Below are 14,435 nucleotides of genomic sequence, written 5' to 3'. Positions count from 1 at the left end.
TGTGTGTTTAACTTTTAAATAAAAATTTATCTCGGACAACCCCTTTAATTATATATAAAAAAAATAACATTAATTTGCTGAAACTGGACAACCCTTTAATATTCCAAGTCACAGAGGGAAAAAAAAGTTTCTGCTGCTGTTTGTTTAACTTTTACAGATAGAATCTGATTGGTTTCTATGGGAAAGTCCCCGCACGGACTTACTGAATACGGTCCCGAGTCCACTAAGACGAGAACCGCTATCCCAGGCATGGACCTGGCCTAAACCCAGGAGGCTTTGTGGATGTAAGTCCGGTCAAAGGTGAAGCCGGGACCTGGATTTTTAGAATATCCCGTCCGACGGGCCGTTCCATCGAGGGGAGACGAGTCATACAGGACAGGAGGTGAGGCTGCAGCTCCGTTGCACTACAGCTATGTCCTTGAGGTCTTTTGGTGTCAGCAGTGGGACAGAAAACGGTTGAGGCCTAACTAGCACTTGAAGCCGGGAGCTCGATTTTCATGCCTTCCCCAGCATTCAGCTCAGATTGCCAGTTGGCAGTTGTAATACTATAGACTGTAACACGCATACTTACTTGGAAGCGTAGAGCCCACCACAGGGTATTAGTGCTGTTGCTGAGAATACACATGACTCTGCTACATCTATTGTGTGTCCTGAAGATACTGCGCTAGGACATTACATGCACAATGGAGTAACCTTTATTATGTAACTTTAAACAGACAGTCAGTGGAAAAGCAACCTGTCAAAATCCCATATGGTCAAAATAAGCAATTAACAGGGAGAGAGCTCAAGTTCCAGTGGGAATACTAACTCTAATTTATCACAATTTGATTTGAACAAATTCTGGCCGAAGCAATCCTTAGTAGATACAAATATGCCGCTTACAATGCAGAAATACAACCAAGCCTCGGCATCTCAGGACATGGTAGAGGAGGAAGTAGAGGAACATAGACACAGCCCTCACCTTCCTGTGTCGAGATCGTTCATTTCGCAGGCGTTATCGAAAGCCCTTCATCCGGTTTTGGATGAACTTGCCGACATCAAACGAGAAATGCGCCAAATTGGCAACAGAATGGAGTCCCTTGAGAATACTCAATCTGACATTATCACCTATACCAGAGCTGCCTCTGAAAATATATTGCATCGTCATCAGCATATGAATCGACTATATGACTATGTAGAAGATCAGGACAATAGAGGAAGACAAAATAATATCAGGCTCACAGGAGTTCTAGAATCTGTTGCTGCAGAAGCCTCGGTCAAAGTGGTGAATGAGATTTGCCAAAATTTGTTAGGTTCTTTATATACTGGTCCTCTGATAATTGAATGTGCCCACAGAGCATTACGGCCGGTCCCAAAGCCTTCTGAGCCGCCAAGAGATATTATATGCAGGTTTTTGAATTTTCAACAGAAGGAACAGATAATGAAAAAAGCTACAGAAACTGATGTTATTAAATATGAAGGAGCGACAATTACCTTATTACAGGACTTAGCTCCTGCCACTCTCAACAAACGCAAAATGTTAAGGCCATTGACAGACTATCTAAGGAGCAAAAGAATCCCTTTTCGTTGGCTTTCCCAGTTTGGAATTCTTATTTCGTCGGTAGGCCACAAGTTAGTGGTCAGAACTCCTCCTGACCTTGTCCAGGTGTATGTATCATTCGCTCAACATTCCTGACCTACACATCGCTAACTGGGCAGCGATGAGGGATGTGCCTTCCTTACCAGAGATAGTACCTCATACTCCGTGGGAACTGGCGGGTACTAGCAAGATCCAGAGGAAGAAAAAGCCTGGCAAGATGACTCAGAGGAGACTACTTTCTGAAGACTGAGCGTGGAATATTAACTTATTTGATATTGTCTAATATGGTGGGTCTTTTCTCATAGCCGCTGAGGTTAGCACTGTTCATGGTTACTTGAGATTACTTCATACTTTCACTTTTGACATTTGTAGACTTCAAACTTAAATGTTAGTCTCTCTGAGATGAATGATATTGAGTTCAACTTCATTGCTCTGTGATGAAAATGTACCTCTTACTAAGTGTCTATATGTGTACTGATATTATCTATTTTAGAGTACGGTTTTCTCATCTTTAGCTAAGTGATTATTCTCTATAACCACTAGGTTATTATACTATTACCAATTACATATGCAGATCGTCGTCAACATAACGTTAACCTTCTATTTCTTACGTATGCGTTCTTGTTATAATTGTCTACTCTCCCCCTGATACCCTATACAACCGGTGGGATGATATTTTCATTTAAACTAACCTGTTTTACTAAATCTTAGGATCTGCTCAGGAGGTGCATACTGTTGAGGTGTTGACTGCTTACGGTTGCTCTGGAGAGTACATTGTTTACCTAGACATCTCATGGTTTACAAAGCCTGAGGGTTTCTTTCTAGATACCAGACCTTGTCATTTAGGTCTTAGTTGTCATGCAGTTTTGAACCTGTGATTTAGTATTTCTGCCCTTCAGTTGTACTTCTACAGGTCTGTCATGTTCTGTTTTAAGTTACTTTCCCCTCGAATGCTGCGGTCAGTTTTGATCGCAGCATTCAGGGGAATAGCAGTGGAGATGAGAGGTTTCTCTCATCCCTGCCATTAGAGAGGGGCTGCGACTGTGTAATACGGTCATTGCCCCGCTCCTGACAATAAGTGTGCGAGCGCGGTCACTATAAGGCTGCTCTGCCCTAATTAGCAGCAGCGCCGGCACTGAGGACAGAACATGGGGGTGTTTTGCAGTGCGCCCACCATGTTCTGTCTTCAGTGCCGCCGCTCATTAGTGCAGCGCTGGTCGCATCACCTCATGCTGACCGCGCGTGCACACTTGTCGGGACTCAGGAGCGGGGCAGTGACTGTATTTCACAGCAGCAGCAGCCCCGCTCTCATACATTGATGTGTTACATTGCTAAGCTGTGCGGTGGCACCGCTTATTTTTGAAATATATGAAATAATGGTATCGAACCGTTTGAGGGTGCACGGCATCGAAACAGCATCGAAGTTTTGATGCATTGTGCATCCCTAATTCAGACTGAGACACACTTTTGAGTATCTCTAAATCACTCATACCAATAATTTATCTTGTCTCCAATTCTTATTGTGACTTACAATCTGAGAGGTTTCAAATATCCTGCTGAAGGAGGCCAAATTCTGTATCGCTTCCAAGAAAGAAAAAGTACAGATATGTTTTTTACAAGAAACTAATTTCAAGCATAACCATGTCCCGAATTTATCATATTCTCACTATGCAACATGGATACATAGCACTTCCCATTCTGCTGCTCAAATAGGAGTTAGTATAGGGATCCATAAACACCTAATTATTTCCATAATTGATTCCGACTCAGATGCGGAAGGCAGATACGTGTTTTTAAAAGCTAAAATTGACAACAAAATATATTCATTTGGTAACTTCTATGCTCCTAACAATTTGCAAACAGATTTGCTGTTAAAAACTCTTGCTAGATTCAATTACTTTCAGGAGCGAATAGTAGTTGTGTCCGGAGATTTTAATGTATCACTTGAGCCGGCTTTGGTTCCTTCTACTGGCCAGTCGGCAGTGTCTTAGCATGTGTTAAAAAATCACTACATAAAATGTCCTTTTTGGAGACTTGGCGTTTCTTTCACCCTAACAAAAGAGATTATATTCATTACTCAGCACCACACGGTTCATATCACTGTCTAGATTATATATTTTATGCATCCCAGTATATAAAAAATTGCACAGAAGCCACTATAGGATCACTGATACATTCTGATCATTCTCCGGTCTTCCTCACTTTTGAAACTCTATCTATGAAATGCTACCTATTCGGAAAACGTTCTTTTGGCGACTAAACGAGACACTGCTTGACTCTCTCTATAAAAGATAGAATTAAAAGTAAATTAATTGAATTTTTCAAACTCAACATGACCCTTAATATTTCCCCACATGTCCTCTGGGAATCTCATAAGGCCGTCATTAGAGGAGAACTTATTGCCTCGGCCGCTTATGCAAATAAGGTTAGACATAAGGAAACAAAAGAATTAACAGACATTAAAAAAAATACCTCTGTGATACCCATTTAGCTCAATTAATGGTACTAACAGAAGAAGTCCAAAATCTGCTCAACAAAATTTTTTGCTCATGGTAATAAACCTACCAAATTTATGATGGCCAAAATTAAACAAAGACAGCTTAAAGATAGGATTCAATTTATCAAATCTGTTACCAATGTAGATTATGTTGAGTCGGAGCAAATAGCAGAATTGTTTTGGACTTATTATTCGGAATTGTACAATATCAACAAAAATGATACTATAGACTCCAAAAACAAAAAGTCATCGGCCACCGATTCTTTCCTAGCTGACATTGAGCTCCTAGTTATATCACAGACGTATGCCTCCCAATTATGTGATCCCATTACACTAGAAGAACTTTGAAATCCACGCCTAAAGGGAAGGCCCCTGGCCCTGACGGCCTGCCTCTTTACTATTATTCTAGGTTTGCTGATGTTTTGGCACCTCATATGTTGCACTCTTTTAATTTGGCATTAGATGGATCTCCCTTTACTTCTCAAACTTTAGAAGCACACATAGCGCTTATACACAAACCTGGTAAGGACCCGTCTAGTTGTGCGAATTGCAAATTTTCAGCCTATCTCCTTATTAAATATAGACTTAACGTTATATGCTAAAATTCTAGCATTCCGACTAAAATTAACCCCTGCTCAAATTATTCACCCTGATCAGACAGGTTTTGTTTCAGGAAGAGAAGGGAAAGATAATACTTATAAGATACTTAATTCTATTGCTTATGCTAAGAAATGTAATTCCCCATTGGTATTACTTGGTACAGACGGTGTTCGATAGAGTCGTCTGGCCTTTTTTAGTTAAAGTATTGCAGAAATTCCACTTCCATAGCTTTTTTTAACCAAAATCGTAAGATATGCTCAAATTACATTTGGCATGGCTCCAGACATAGAATCTCATATAAAATACTGCAATTGCCAGTTGAAAAGGGAAGAATTGGATTTCCCTCATTATCCAAATATTATAAAGCCGTCCATCCTTGGTCGGATGGTAGATTGGTTCCGTAAACCACCACATAAAATTTGGGTTGACATAGAAGAACACTTAGTGCAGAGGTCTTTACGCCAACTACTTTTAGAAGATGATGTGAAGCACTCCTCGAATCTAGGTATTGGTTATCTGCCACAGACAACAATGTCAATATGGAAGGACTCTCAGATAAGGTCCTTATGTTTGACTCATCCCTCCCCACTTACTCAAATACGTGACTGTATACAGCTTCTCATCCAGGTTATCATATTCTACCTCCCTCTGTTAGGACCCTAGTGGTCTGAAACGCGTAAGCGTGGTCCCGGGATTTTTGTTTTATCTCTGTTTTTAAAAATGACCTAATAAAAATTGGAAGTTTTAAATATTCGAGTGCTGGATCTGCCTTTTCTACACACCATTTTTGTTATAACACTCCCTCTCCCTTGGCTTTATTGGATCAAGATGCTACTGCCAGCTACTGGAATATTCAGACCTCTATCGTGGTTCGAAGAAATTTTATTGCAATCCAGAACACCTAAAAAAAAAACTATTATCACATCTTAGTAAATGTATGGTTAGGTTGGAGGGAGGTGATGTGCCTTATTTTATGAGAGAGTGGGAAAGGGACCTAAATACCTCATTCTCCACAGCAGATATTATGAAGATATTTAAAGTTCCTAAATTCACATCCAGATGTATTAAAATTCAAGAAAAATAATATCTAGATGGTATCTCACTCCCGTTAGATTAAAACGAATGTATAGCACTTCACAAATTTATGCTGGAGATGCGGAAAAGGTGTTGGCTCCTTGTTACACATTTGGGGGGAGCGCCCATATCTCTTGCCTTTCTGGCAGCGGATCTTTCACCACATATATGCCAGACAAGTTTGCCAGTTTTTCCAAAGGTGGCCCTTCTTGCCCAAGTGCCTGCTGATGTTCCCAAGAAATCGCTTAAGTTGATACTTATTTTGCTAGCAGCAGCACGTTTTCTGATACCAATCAAGTGGAAGTCCATAGAGTCTCCCTCAGTAATGCATTGGTTACAAAAAGTGGATCAGATAGCTAGATTGGAAGAACTCTCACACTGGCAACTCAGAACGCATAACTCTTTTACCCGGATTTGGAGGAGCGGGCAAGATAACATACAGCAGGTATATAATCTAACTGCAGTGGTAGATGGATAAGTTATTCACTCCTGTGCTGTTCATTCTTATTAGAACACACTTATTTGTACATGAATACATAGAGAATTGTTCCACATTATAATTCCTCTTCCTCAGCCACCCCCTCCCCTCGCCCCCGTCCTAGTTCTGTGGTTCTTCGTTGGTGATGTAGATCTCCTCCCTATCTGTTTATTTTCTGTCAACAGTATTTGGGAAATTTACGTAGTGAAGCAACTTCGTACAGTATATGACTGTGTGATCTTCACTTAGAGTTGAAAGCTGTTAATTACTGTATTATATGCATATAATGCCGGGACACTAGGTCATATATCTTTGATCTCTATGTTTTGAATTGTTCGTTTATGTAACAAAATATATGCTTTGTCATTAACGCTACGTTCAGTTGTATACTGTACATTGTTTATTGTTCTGAAAACTAATAAAAAGATTTTTAAAAGAAAAAGAATATCAGCAAAAAGTTAATATATTTCAGTAATTCAACTCAAAAAGTGAAACTCCTATATTCTATAGATTTATTACACACAGAGTGCTCTATCTCCAGCATTTTTTTTCTTTTAAAGTTGATAATTATGGTAACAGTTAATGAAAACCCCAAATTTAGTGTCTAAGAAACTTAGAATATTATATAAGCACAATTTAAAAAGTATGTCCAGTATATGCCCCTCAATACTTGGTCGGGGCTCCTTTTGCATGAATTACTGCATCAATAGTAGCATGGAGGCGATCAGCCTGTGGCACTGCTGAGGTGTTATCAATGCGGCGTGGCATGGAGGCGATCAGCCTGTGGCACTGCTGAGGTGTTATCAATGCGGCGTGGCATGGAGGCGATCAGCCTGTGGCACTGCTGAGGTGTTATCAATGCGGCGTGGCATGGAGGCGATCAGCCTGTGGCACTGCTGAGGTGTTATCAATGCGGCGTGGCATGGAGGCGATCAGCCTGTGACACTGCTGAGGTGTTATCAATGTGGCGTGGCATGGAGGCGATCAGCCTGTGGCACTGCTGAGATGTTATAAATGTGGCGTGGCATGGAGGCGATCAGCCTGTGGCACTGCTGAGGTGTTATCAATGCGGCCTGTGGCACTGCTGAGGTGTTATCAATGTGGCGTGGCATGGAGGCAAACAGCCTGTGGCACTACTGAGGTGTTATCAATGCGGCGTGGCATGGAGGCGATCAGCCTGTGGCACTGCTGAGATGTTATCAATGCGGCGTGGCATGGAGGCGATCAGCCTGTGGCACTGTTGAGGTGTTATCAATGCGGCGTGGCATGGAGGCGATCAGCCTGTGGCAGTGCTGAGGTGTTATCAATGCGGCGTGGCATGGAGGCGATCAGCCTGTGGCACTGCTGAGGTGTTATCAATGCGGCGTGGCATGGAGGCGATCAGCCTGTGGCGCTGCTGAGGTGTTATCAATGCGGCGTGGCATGGAGGCGATCAGCCTGTGACACTGCTGAGGTGTTATCAATGCGGCGTGGCATGGAGGCGATCAGCCTGTGGCACTGCTGAGATGTTATCAATGTGGCGTGGCATGGAGGCGATCAGCCTGTGGCATTGCTGAGGTGTTATCAATGCGGTGTGGCATGGAGGCAATCAGCCTGTGGCACTGCTGAGGTGTTATCAATGTGGCGTGGCATGGAGGCAATCAGCCTGTGGCACTGCTGAGGTGTTATCAATGCGGTGTGGCATGGAGGCAATCAGCCTGTGGCACTGCTGAGGTGTTATCAATGCGGCATGGCATGGAGGCGATCAGCCTGTGACACTGCTGAGGTGTTATCAATGCGGCGTGGCATGGAGGCGATCAGCCTGTGGCACTGCTGAGGTGTTATCAATGCGGCGTGGCATGGAGGCGATCAGCCTGTGGCACTGCTGAGGTGTTATCAATGCGGCGTGGCATGGAGGCGATCAGCCTGTGGCACTGCTGAGATGTTATCAATGCGGCGTGGCATGGAGGCGATCAGCCTGTGGCACTGCTGAGGTGTTATCAATGCAGCGTGGCATGGAGGCGATCAGCCTGTGGCACTGCTGAGGTGTTATCAATGCGGCGTGGCATGAAGGCAATCAGCCTGTGGCACTGCTGAGGTGTTATCAATGCGGCGTGGCATGGAGGCGATCAGCCTGTGGCACTGCTGAGGTGTTATGGAAGCCCAGGTTGCTTTGATCGCAGCCTTCAGCTCATCTGCATTGTTGGGTCTGGTGTCTCATCTTCCTCTTGACAATACCCTATAGATTCTCTATAGGGTTTAGGTCAGGTGAGTTTGCTGGCCAATCAAGCTCAGTGATACTGTGTAATGAATCTATAGAATATATGAGTTTCACTTTTTGAATTGAATTACTGAAATAAATTAACTTTTTGATGATATTCTAATTCATTGAGAATGACTAGTATATCCCCTGGAACAAAATAAAGAAGAATCCTATTGAATGGCAGCAAGCAGAGATCTCGAAAACATTGAGGAATTGATACAGAAAGCATATTGAAAAATGTAAAAACTTATCATCATACAAAAAACAACAACATTTATTTGATGAAATTGAAATACCCCTTTAAGAAACTCCAAAACTGCTATATTATTTCGAGGGCGAGAAAATATATACTTACAAATAACTTCAGAAATCAGTAACAACTCTTACCCCAAGGGACTGTCACACACAAATACATCATCTTGTACAGACCTCATATGAACCAGACATTAATACAAATTGACTGCATATCGTTAATTATCGGGGGATGATAATGATTTTCCTACGTCTCCGGCAGAACAGGACACCAATCTGTTTTTGTGATGCTGCAGATGTTCTACGCTATAAAATGGTCACTGTTGACATCTTGCATTGGTAATGTCGCTAAGTAACCCACTTGCAATAACCTATGATGTTACTGTCTGGCATGGCTGGTAAAAGAATGAAAGGTCAATACTGAACTTCTCAACTCGCTGTGGCCCTCAGCTCACAGGAAAATGAACCGATGATATATATGGTATGATGTCCTCTCAATCGTCAAGCAGTTTATAGGGTTTTTTTTCTTCTAGGAGTTGTCCGGTTTAGAATTCTGAGTTTATGGAAAAGGGTCTCCAGTGCAGCAAAGAGCATTGCTTGCTCTGGAGAACCCAGTATGTATGTGCATTAAAGGGGTCCTCCGCTCTGGACAATATCTACTTGCTGGAAGGGTCCCTTGACAATAAACTGATCACAAAGGGTCCCCCTGCTGGGACCCCCAGAGATCAGCTGTAATCTGTGGGTAAACCTGACAGTAAGTTTTCTATTTCAATGCAGCGCCACCACAGGGGAAATATAACATTGCACCTTGCTCATTTAAATCAATGGGTTGTGTGTATGATGCTTCACAGAAAAAGGCTTCCAGGGTGAGAGAAACTCTTTGTAACTGCTCTATACTCTAGCTCATAGATGAAGATCCTGAACAGTGCCCCCCTCCCCTATTTTATATCATAATTCCCTAATAGGATATAGGATAATGCCGTCTACTCATAATTCCCTAATAGGATATAGGATAATGGGTCTTTATTAGACAACCCCTTTAAATAGACAGTCCATTGATTCCAATAGGAACTGTGTAATGCTTAATTTCCCCTGTGGTGGCGCTGCCCGTAGTAGGGGATTAAACACTTGTACTGAGTTCAGCTGATCACTAGAAGTTTCAGCAGCAGGACGCCGTGTGATCAAATTTACGTTGCGGGGACTTTTTTTTTTTTAATAAAAAAAGAGATTGGCAAAAGACATAGTGAACCCTTTAAGTGTTTTTTCAGTTTGCACGTATGGGCACCATTGTCACAATGAAGTAAAATAAAGCACAAAACTTCTGTAAAAACTTATTGTGGCCGATAGACATTTAGGGGTTCCCTTCTTATCTTTAATATACTTTAGATTTGTTTTTTTGCTAAGTGTTATTAATACAATTTAATTGCATTATGATTTAAAGCCTCACCATTGGTTGTAGTCCATGCTAAAAATTGTAAAAATAAACTCAATTTATCTTAAAATTCAACTGCTAAGCCCAGTATAACATTAAAATAAGAACATCTGTCAAAACTGCCTCCCCGGTTACCTCACCAACTAGAGGTAGGGGCACCTCCCAGTTTAAGATGCACTGATTTAAAGAAAATTAAAGGGATACTCCAAAGTTTTCGATTTTAATTTAAACTCCCTAAGGCCAGGATCAAACACACAGTTTTGATGCCGTTTTTGTTGTTTTGGCTCAGTTTTTTTGAGACAAAGCCAATAGTGGGACCAAAAGGAAGGAAAAGACTGATGTATCTAATTTATTTTGTGTCCATTCCTGTGTTTGGCTCTAAAAACTGAAAACCAAGCTTTTACCAAGCCCAAGATTGTGTACAAATGTGTTTGGACTGTTGCCTAGCAACAGGAGCTGCAGTCAGTGGGTGACTATGCTGGATTTCCATGCAATTTAGAGACCAGTGTAGTCACTTGCCAATTTATAGAAGAAATGGGTTATATAAAGGCCAGGGGAGTAATAGACCTGCAGGTGAGACTATCTGCTTTTTCTGGCTTTAGGCCTCATGACACGGCAGAGCTGTAGACACGCCATAGGTCATCCTCCCACAGAATATTTACAGGCGTATTTTAGAGCTTTAAATGCTCGTATTACGCTCCGAAATACACCCGCAAGCGCCTTCTTATTGATTTTTAAGTTGCTGAATTTAAAAATGCCTCGTAAAAATACGCTTTCTAAAAATTAAGTGCCATGTCACTTTTTGAATTGTTTTACTAGCTAATCTTTCCCATTTCCCAATAAGACGCCAAAAATTGCTTTGATAATTAGCTCCAAAAATGGCTGTATTTTAGAGGCTGTTTTTTCTTGAAATATTTCTCAAATTTTCAGCCTAAACATATGCCATGTAAACATGTCCATATGGTGCCCCCATATGGCACCATGTTATGGAGGTATTCTCCCTTAGAAGAATTATTTCTTAGTTAAAATTAAAGGACATCTCCTTTTACCACATAACTATGTATTCATGATACCCCAGAAAATATAGTTGAACGTTTCCGTATTGAAATGTGTATATATATATGAAATGTATACTGTTTTTATGCTTTTAGAGATGTCCCTTGAAGCCTTCTTCCAGTCACTGCTTTTTTGTACTTCCTAGTGGGTGGAGCTTTGGCTAAGGAATGACTGTATGTACCTGCCAAATGAAGCCTGGATCGGGGAAGAAAAGTGACAACCACATTTCAGGTCCAACACTACAAGTCTCACACTATTTTTTCCTATCAAATAAACGAAGTATAGTCTTTCACCTATCGATACTGACAAGGCTGCTCTACCTGCTGAGAAGACCTGTGTCCCGCACAGGTCGTCACATTTCAATTTGAGATGGAACACGGCTGTAAAATTGACCACGTAATAGAGAATGTTATAGTAGGACGTCTAAAGAAGTCTACAAAACCGCAGCCTCTCCGAAATGAGCAGTGACTGAAGACCAAGACATCTGCATTTCATCATAAACACCATAGCAACAACAATAAAACCGTACAATAATAAAGAATTCTTCTAGCACACTCCATCCAATGCGTGTACGTATGTGCGGCCTTGAGATAGGAACACGGACACTCATTAGAAGCATGGACGCTCGGTGAAGAGTGTGACTGTAATATTAATTTACTGATGTAATAGTGGGTGCGACTTCATGGCAAGTGACCTTCACATCAGAACTAACAAGGGAGCTCCGTCTCTCAACAAATAAAGCTTTCACCACCAGGAACATTGAGGTGACCAAACATCTCAACAGTCAAGGAACAGAACATGTTCTCAGAACACTGGCAGAAATGTTGGCTTATCCGTTATAAATGCACACTGAGCACATAAACAATGTAAATATCAGCAAAGGGGAACATAAAGGCCTCTCAAGAGCGTGGAACATTTCTGAGGAAAAAATATATCTATATAGGCAGCAGAGTTTATATTATTTATCCTTTACCTCTTTTGGGTTGCATTATTTGTGTTGAGATAATGTATACAGCCCTATGATATCTGAATGACAAACTCAAAACTGCTACATCTGAATATGTGTATACATATAACATGGTATACATTATCCCAAATACATGACATTTAACCCTATTATTACAGTCCTATATGTGATGTATTTGGAGAACACAGGCCTTGCCACTACTGGGGCACAACAAAGCCATGGTGTATAGTATAACGTTTTTGTGGCATGTTCTTCATCAACATATGCACCAATATTCTTAGAAATCCTTGTTGTCACAAAGCTAATGGCCTAAATGCTATAATGGAGACGAACTATAATCAGCTTAGGCCGACGGACAATGACAATACCCTGTACCAACCAAAATAAAACAACCAACTGCAACATTACTGTGCCCCAATAAAAGAAACATTTTGGGGTGATGCCGGACACTGCCCAGCATTACGGAGATACATTGATTTTCATTAATAATAGATAAATTCGATGTATGACAAACTCAGTAGAGAATCTGCATATCATGCATCTTATACAGATGTAGCAGAGCTGAATGTATCATTTAAGTGTTTTGTTTGTGCCTTGCGATAACCCATTGAGTTAAGATACAGCAATAGATTTACCCGCAGTCTTATGTAAGACCCCAGATAACACATCATACATGGGTAATGCCAGATGACATATTCAGCTTCACTACATATGTATATGTTACCTGCCACCATGACACATATGAGCACTGCTCTATCACGTAGCTGAGGCAGCTGCATGCAAGTTTACTTTCCCTGAATGTAAATTAGTTGAAGTGGCGGCATAAACATGTCAGGGATTTATGACACACTCCTGGCCTGGAGAAAGGGGCAGAGGACCACCATTCATTAACCCCTTTATCGCCGCATATTTACACATTGAAACAGGTAGATTGAAAATAAACAATATGCACTATTCCTAATGTCATCTTTAGACAATAGTAGATATTTTTTTTAGCTATATATAATGTATGCGTGGTAAACCGGTATGTAATATGGAATACTGGAATACGTAGTGGCTGAAGGTTCGCTTAATGCAGTGAGGAATCCTATAGTCTAGTCAGTCAATACAATGTTTCCATCCATTTATTTGTGGAACACAAGCATCAATAGCATGATAAGATACAATGCATCTGGTGATGATGAAAGCAATGCCCTACAGATGGTCAGACTAGCGGTGCAAAGCTGAACGCTGCAAGTCCCATCCTTCACCATGCTGCTGGGCACCTATACTAGGAATGATCCATAAAATGGGCATCCTCCATATTCACCATGATAAACACACATCATGCGGCTTTAATGGGACCCTGAACCAGCTACATGATTCATAGTAACAGTTCCAACACGATATTCAGTGATACTACCAGGAATAGTGCAATAGGTAAGGCTACATTCAGACGAGCGTTGGCAACCCCGGACGTGAAAAACTGTCATATTTCACGTTTGAGGTGCACCCGTGCGGGACGCGTTATCACGGATCTCTCATAGACTAGATGGACATGTTCTATTTTTCCATGGCGCCTTAACATGTTCCGTTGAAACAACGACTGTGTGAACAACCCCATTGAAATAAACGCTTCCGTGTGACGGCCGTTGTTTTAACGGCCGTCACGCGGGCGAGTTACACGCTCGTCTGAATGAGCCCTAAGGGTTGGCACAATTTCATTGGCATGTTTCAAAACTTTCCACCTTTAGGAATGACACTTGTATCATGAACCAGGTGTGATGTGAGTATGAACATAGTTTACACTGTGATATACAAAGCATCTGGAGGCAGAAGAACTGTCATAGGAGCCCGAGAAAAATGAATATGAAAAATGCCCTGGAGCCAAACGCCAGACAAATGTCACAATAAGAAGCATTTAACCCCTGCCACCAAACGACAAGGAGACAATTAACCCTTCAAAACCGACAACTGTCCCGGAATGCATACAGCCCTACATGCTGACTATCTCTATACTGCACAGCATGATTAACCCTTGCACTACAGCACCACTGCAATCACTTCACACAGCATAGAGTAAGAAGCATCTGCAACACCCCCCCCCCCTCCCCCCCATTCTATAGAATGATAGTGATGGTCTTACCTTGTTTGAGGCCATCTCACTGACAGAGTGCCTGGTTTGTAAGGTTTCCAGCTGGTCCAAGCACCAGTCCAGCTCCTCCAGGGTCTCGCTGGCCAGTTTTTGATAGGCCTCCTCTGCGAAGAGATAGGGGAAA

General features: G+C 41.7%; 1 protein-coding gene across 4 annotated transcripts in view; it reads right to left on the bottom strand.

Annotated features, from left to right (window-relative positions):
- PDE4D (phosphodiesterase 4D) overlaps positions 1-14,435 on the bottom strand; it is an 825,997-nt gene that overhangs the window by 57,664 nt on the left and 753,898 nt on the right. For all 4 annotated transcript variants that reach the window (XM_075839367.1, XM_075839382.1, XM_075839375.1 and 1 more), the window contains exon 6: positions 14,303-14,415. In XM_075839367.1, the coding sequence (XP_075695482.1) occupies positions 14,303-14,415 (113 nt within the window). The remainder of the gene's footprint in view (positions 1-14,302; positions 14,416-14,435) is intronic.

This window comes from Rhinoderma darwinii, chromosome 1, assembly GCF_050947455.1.
Source record: "Rhinoderma darwinii isolate aRhiDar2 chromosome 1, aRhiDar2.hap1, whole genome shotgun sequence".
NCBI lineage: Eukaryota > Metazoa > Chordata > Amphibia > Anura > Rhinodermatidae > Rhinoderma > Rhinoderma darwinii.
The sequence above is the reverse complement of the archived record's forward strand: the minus strand, read 5'-3'. Positions and strand labels throughout refer to the sequence as shown.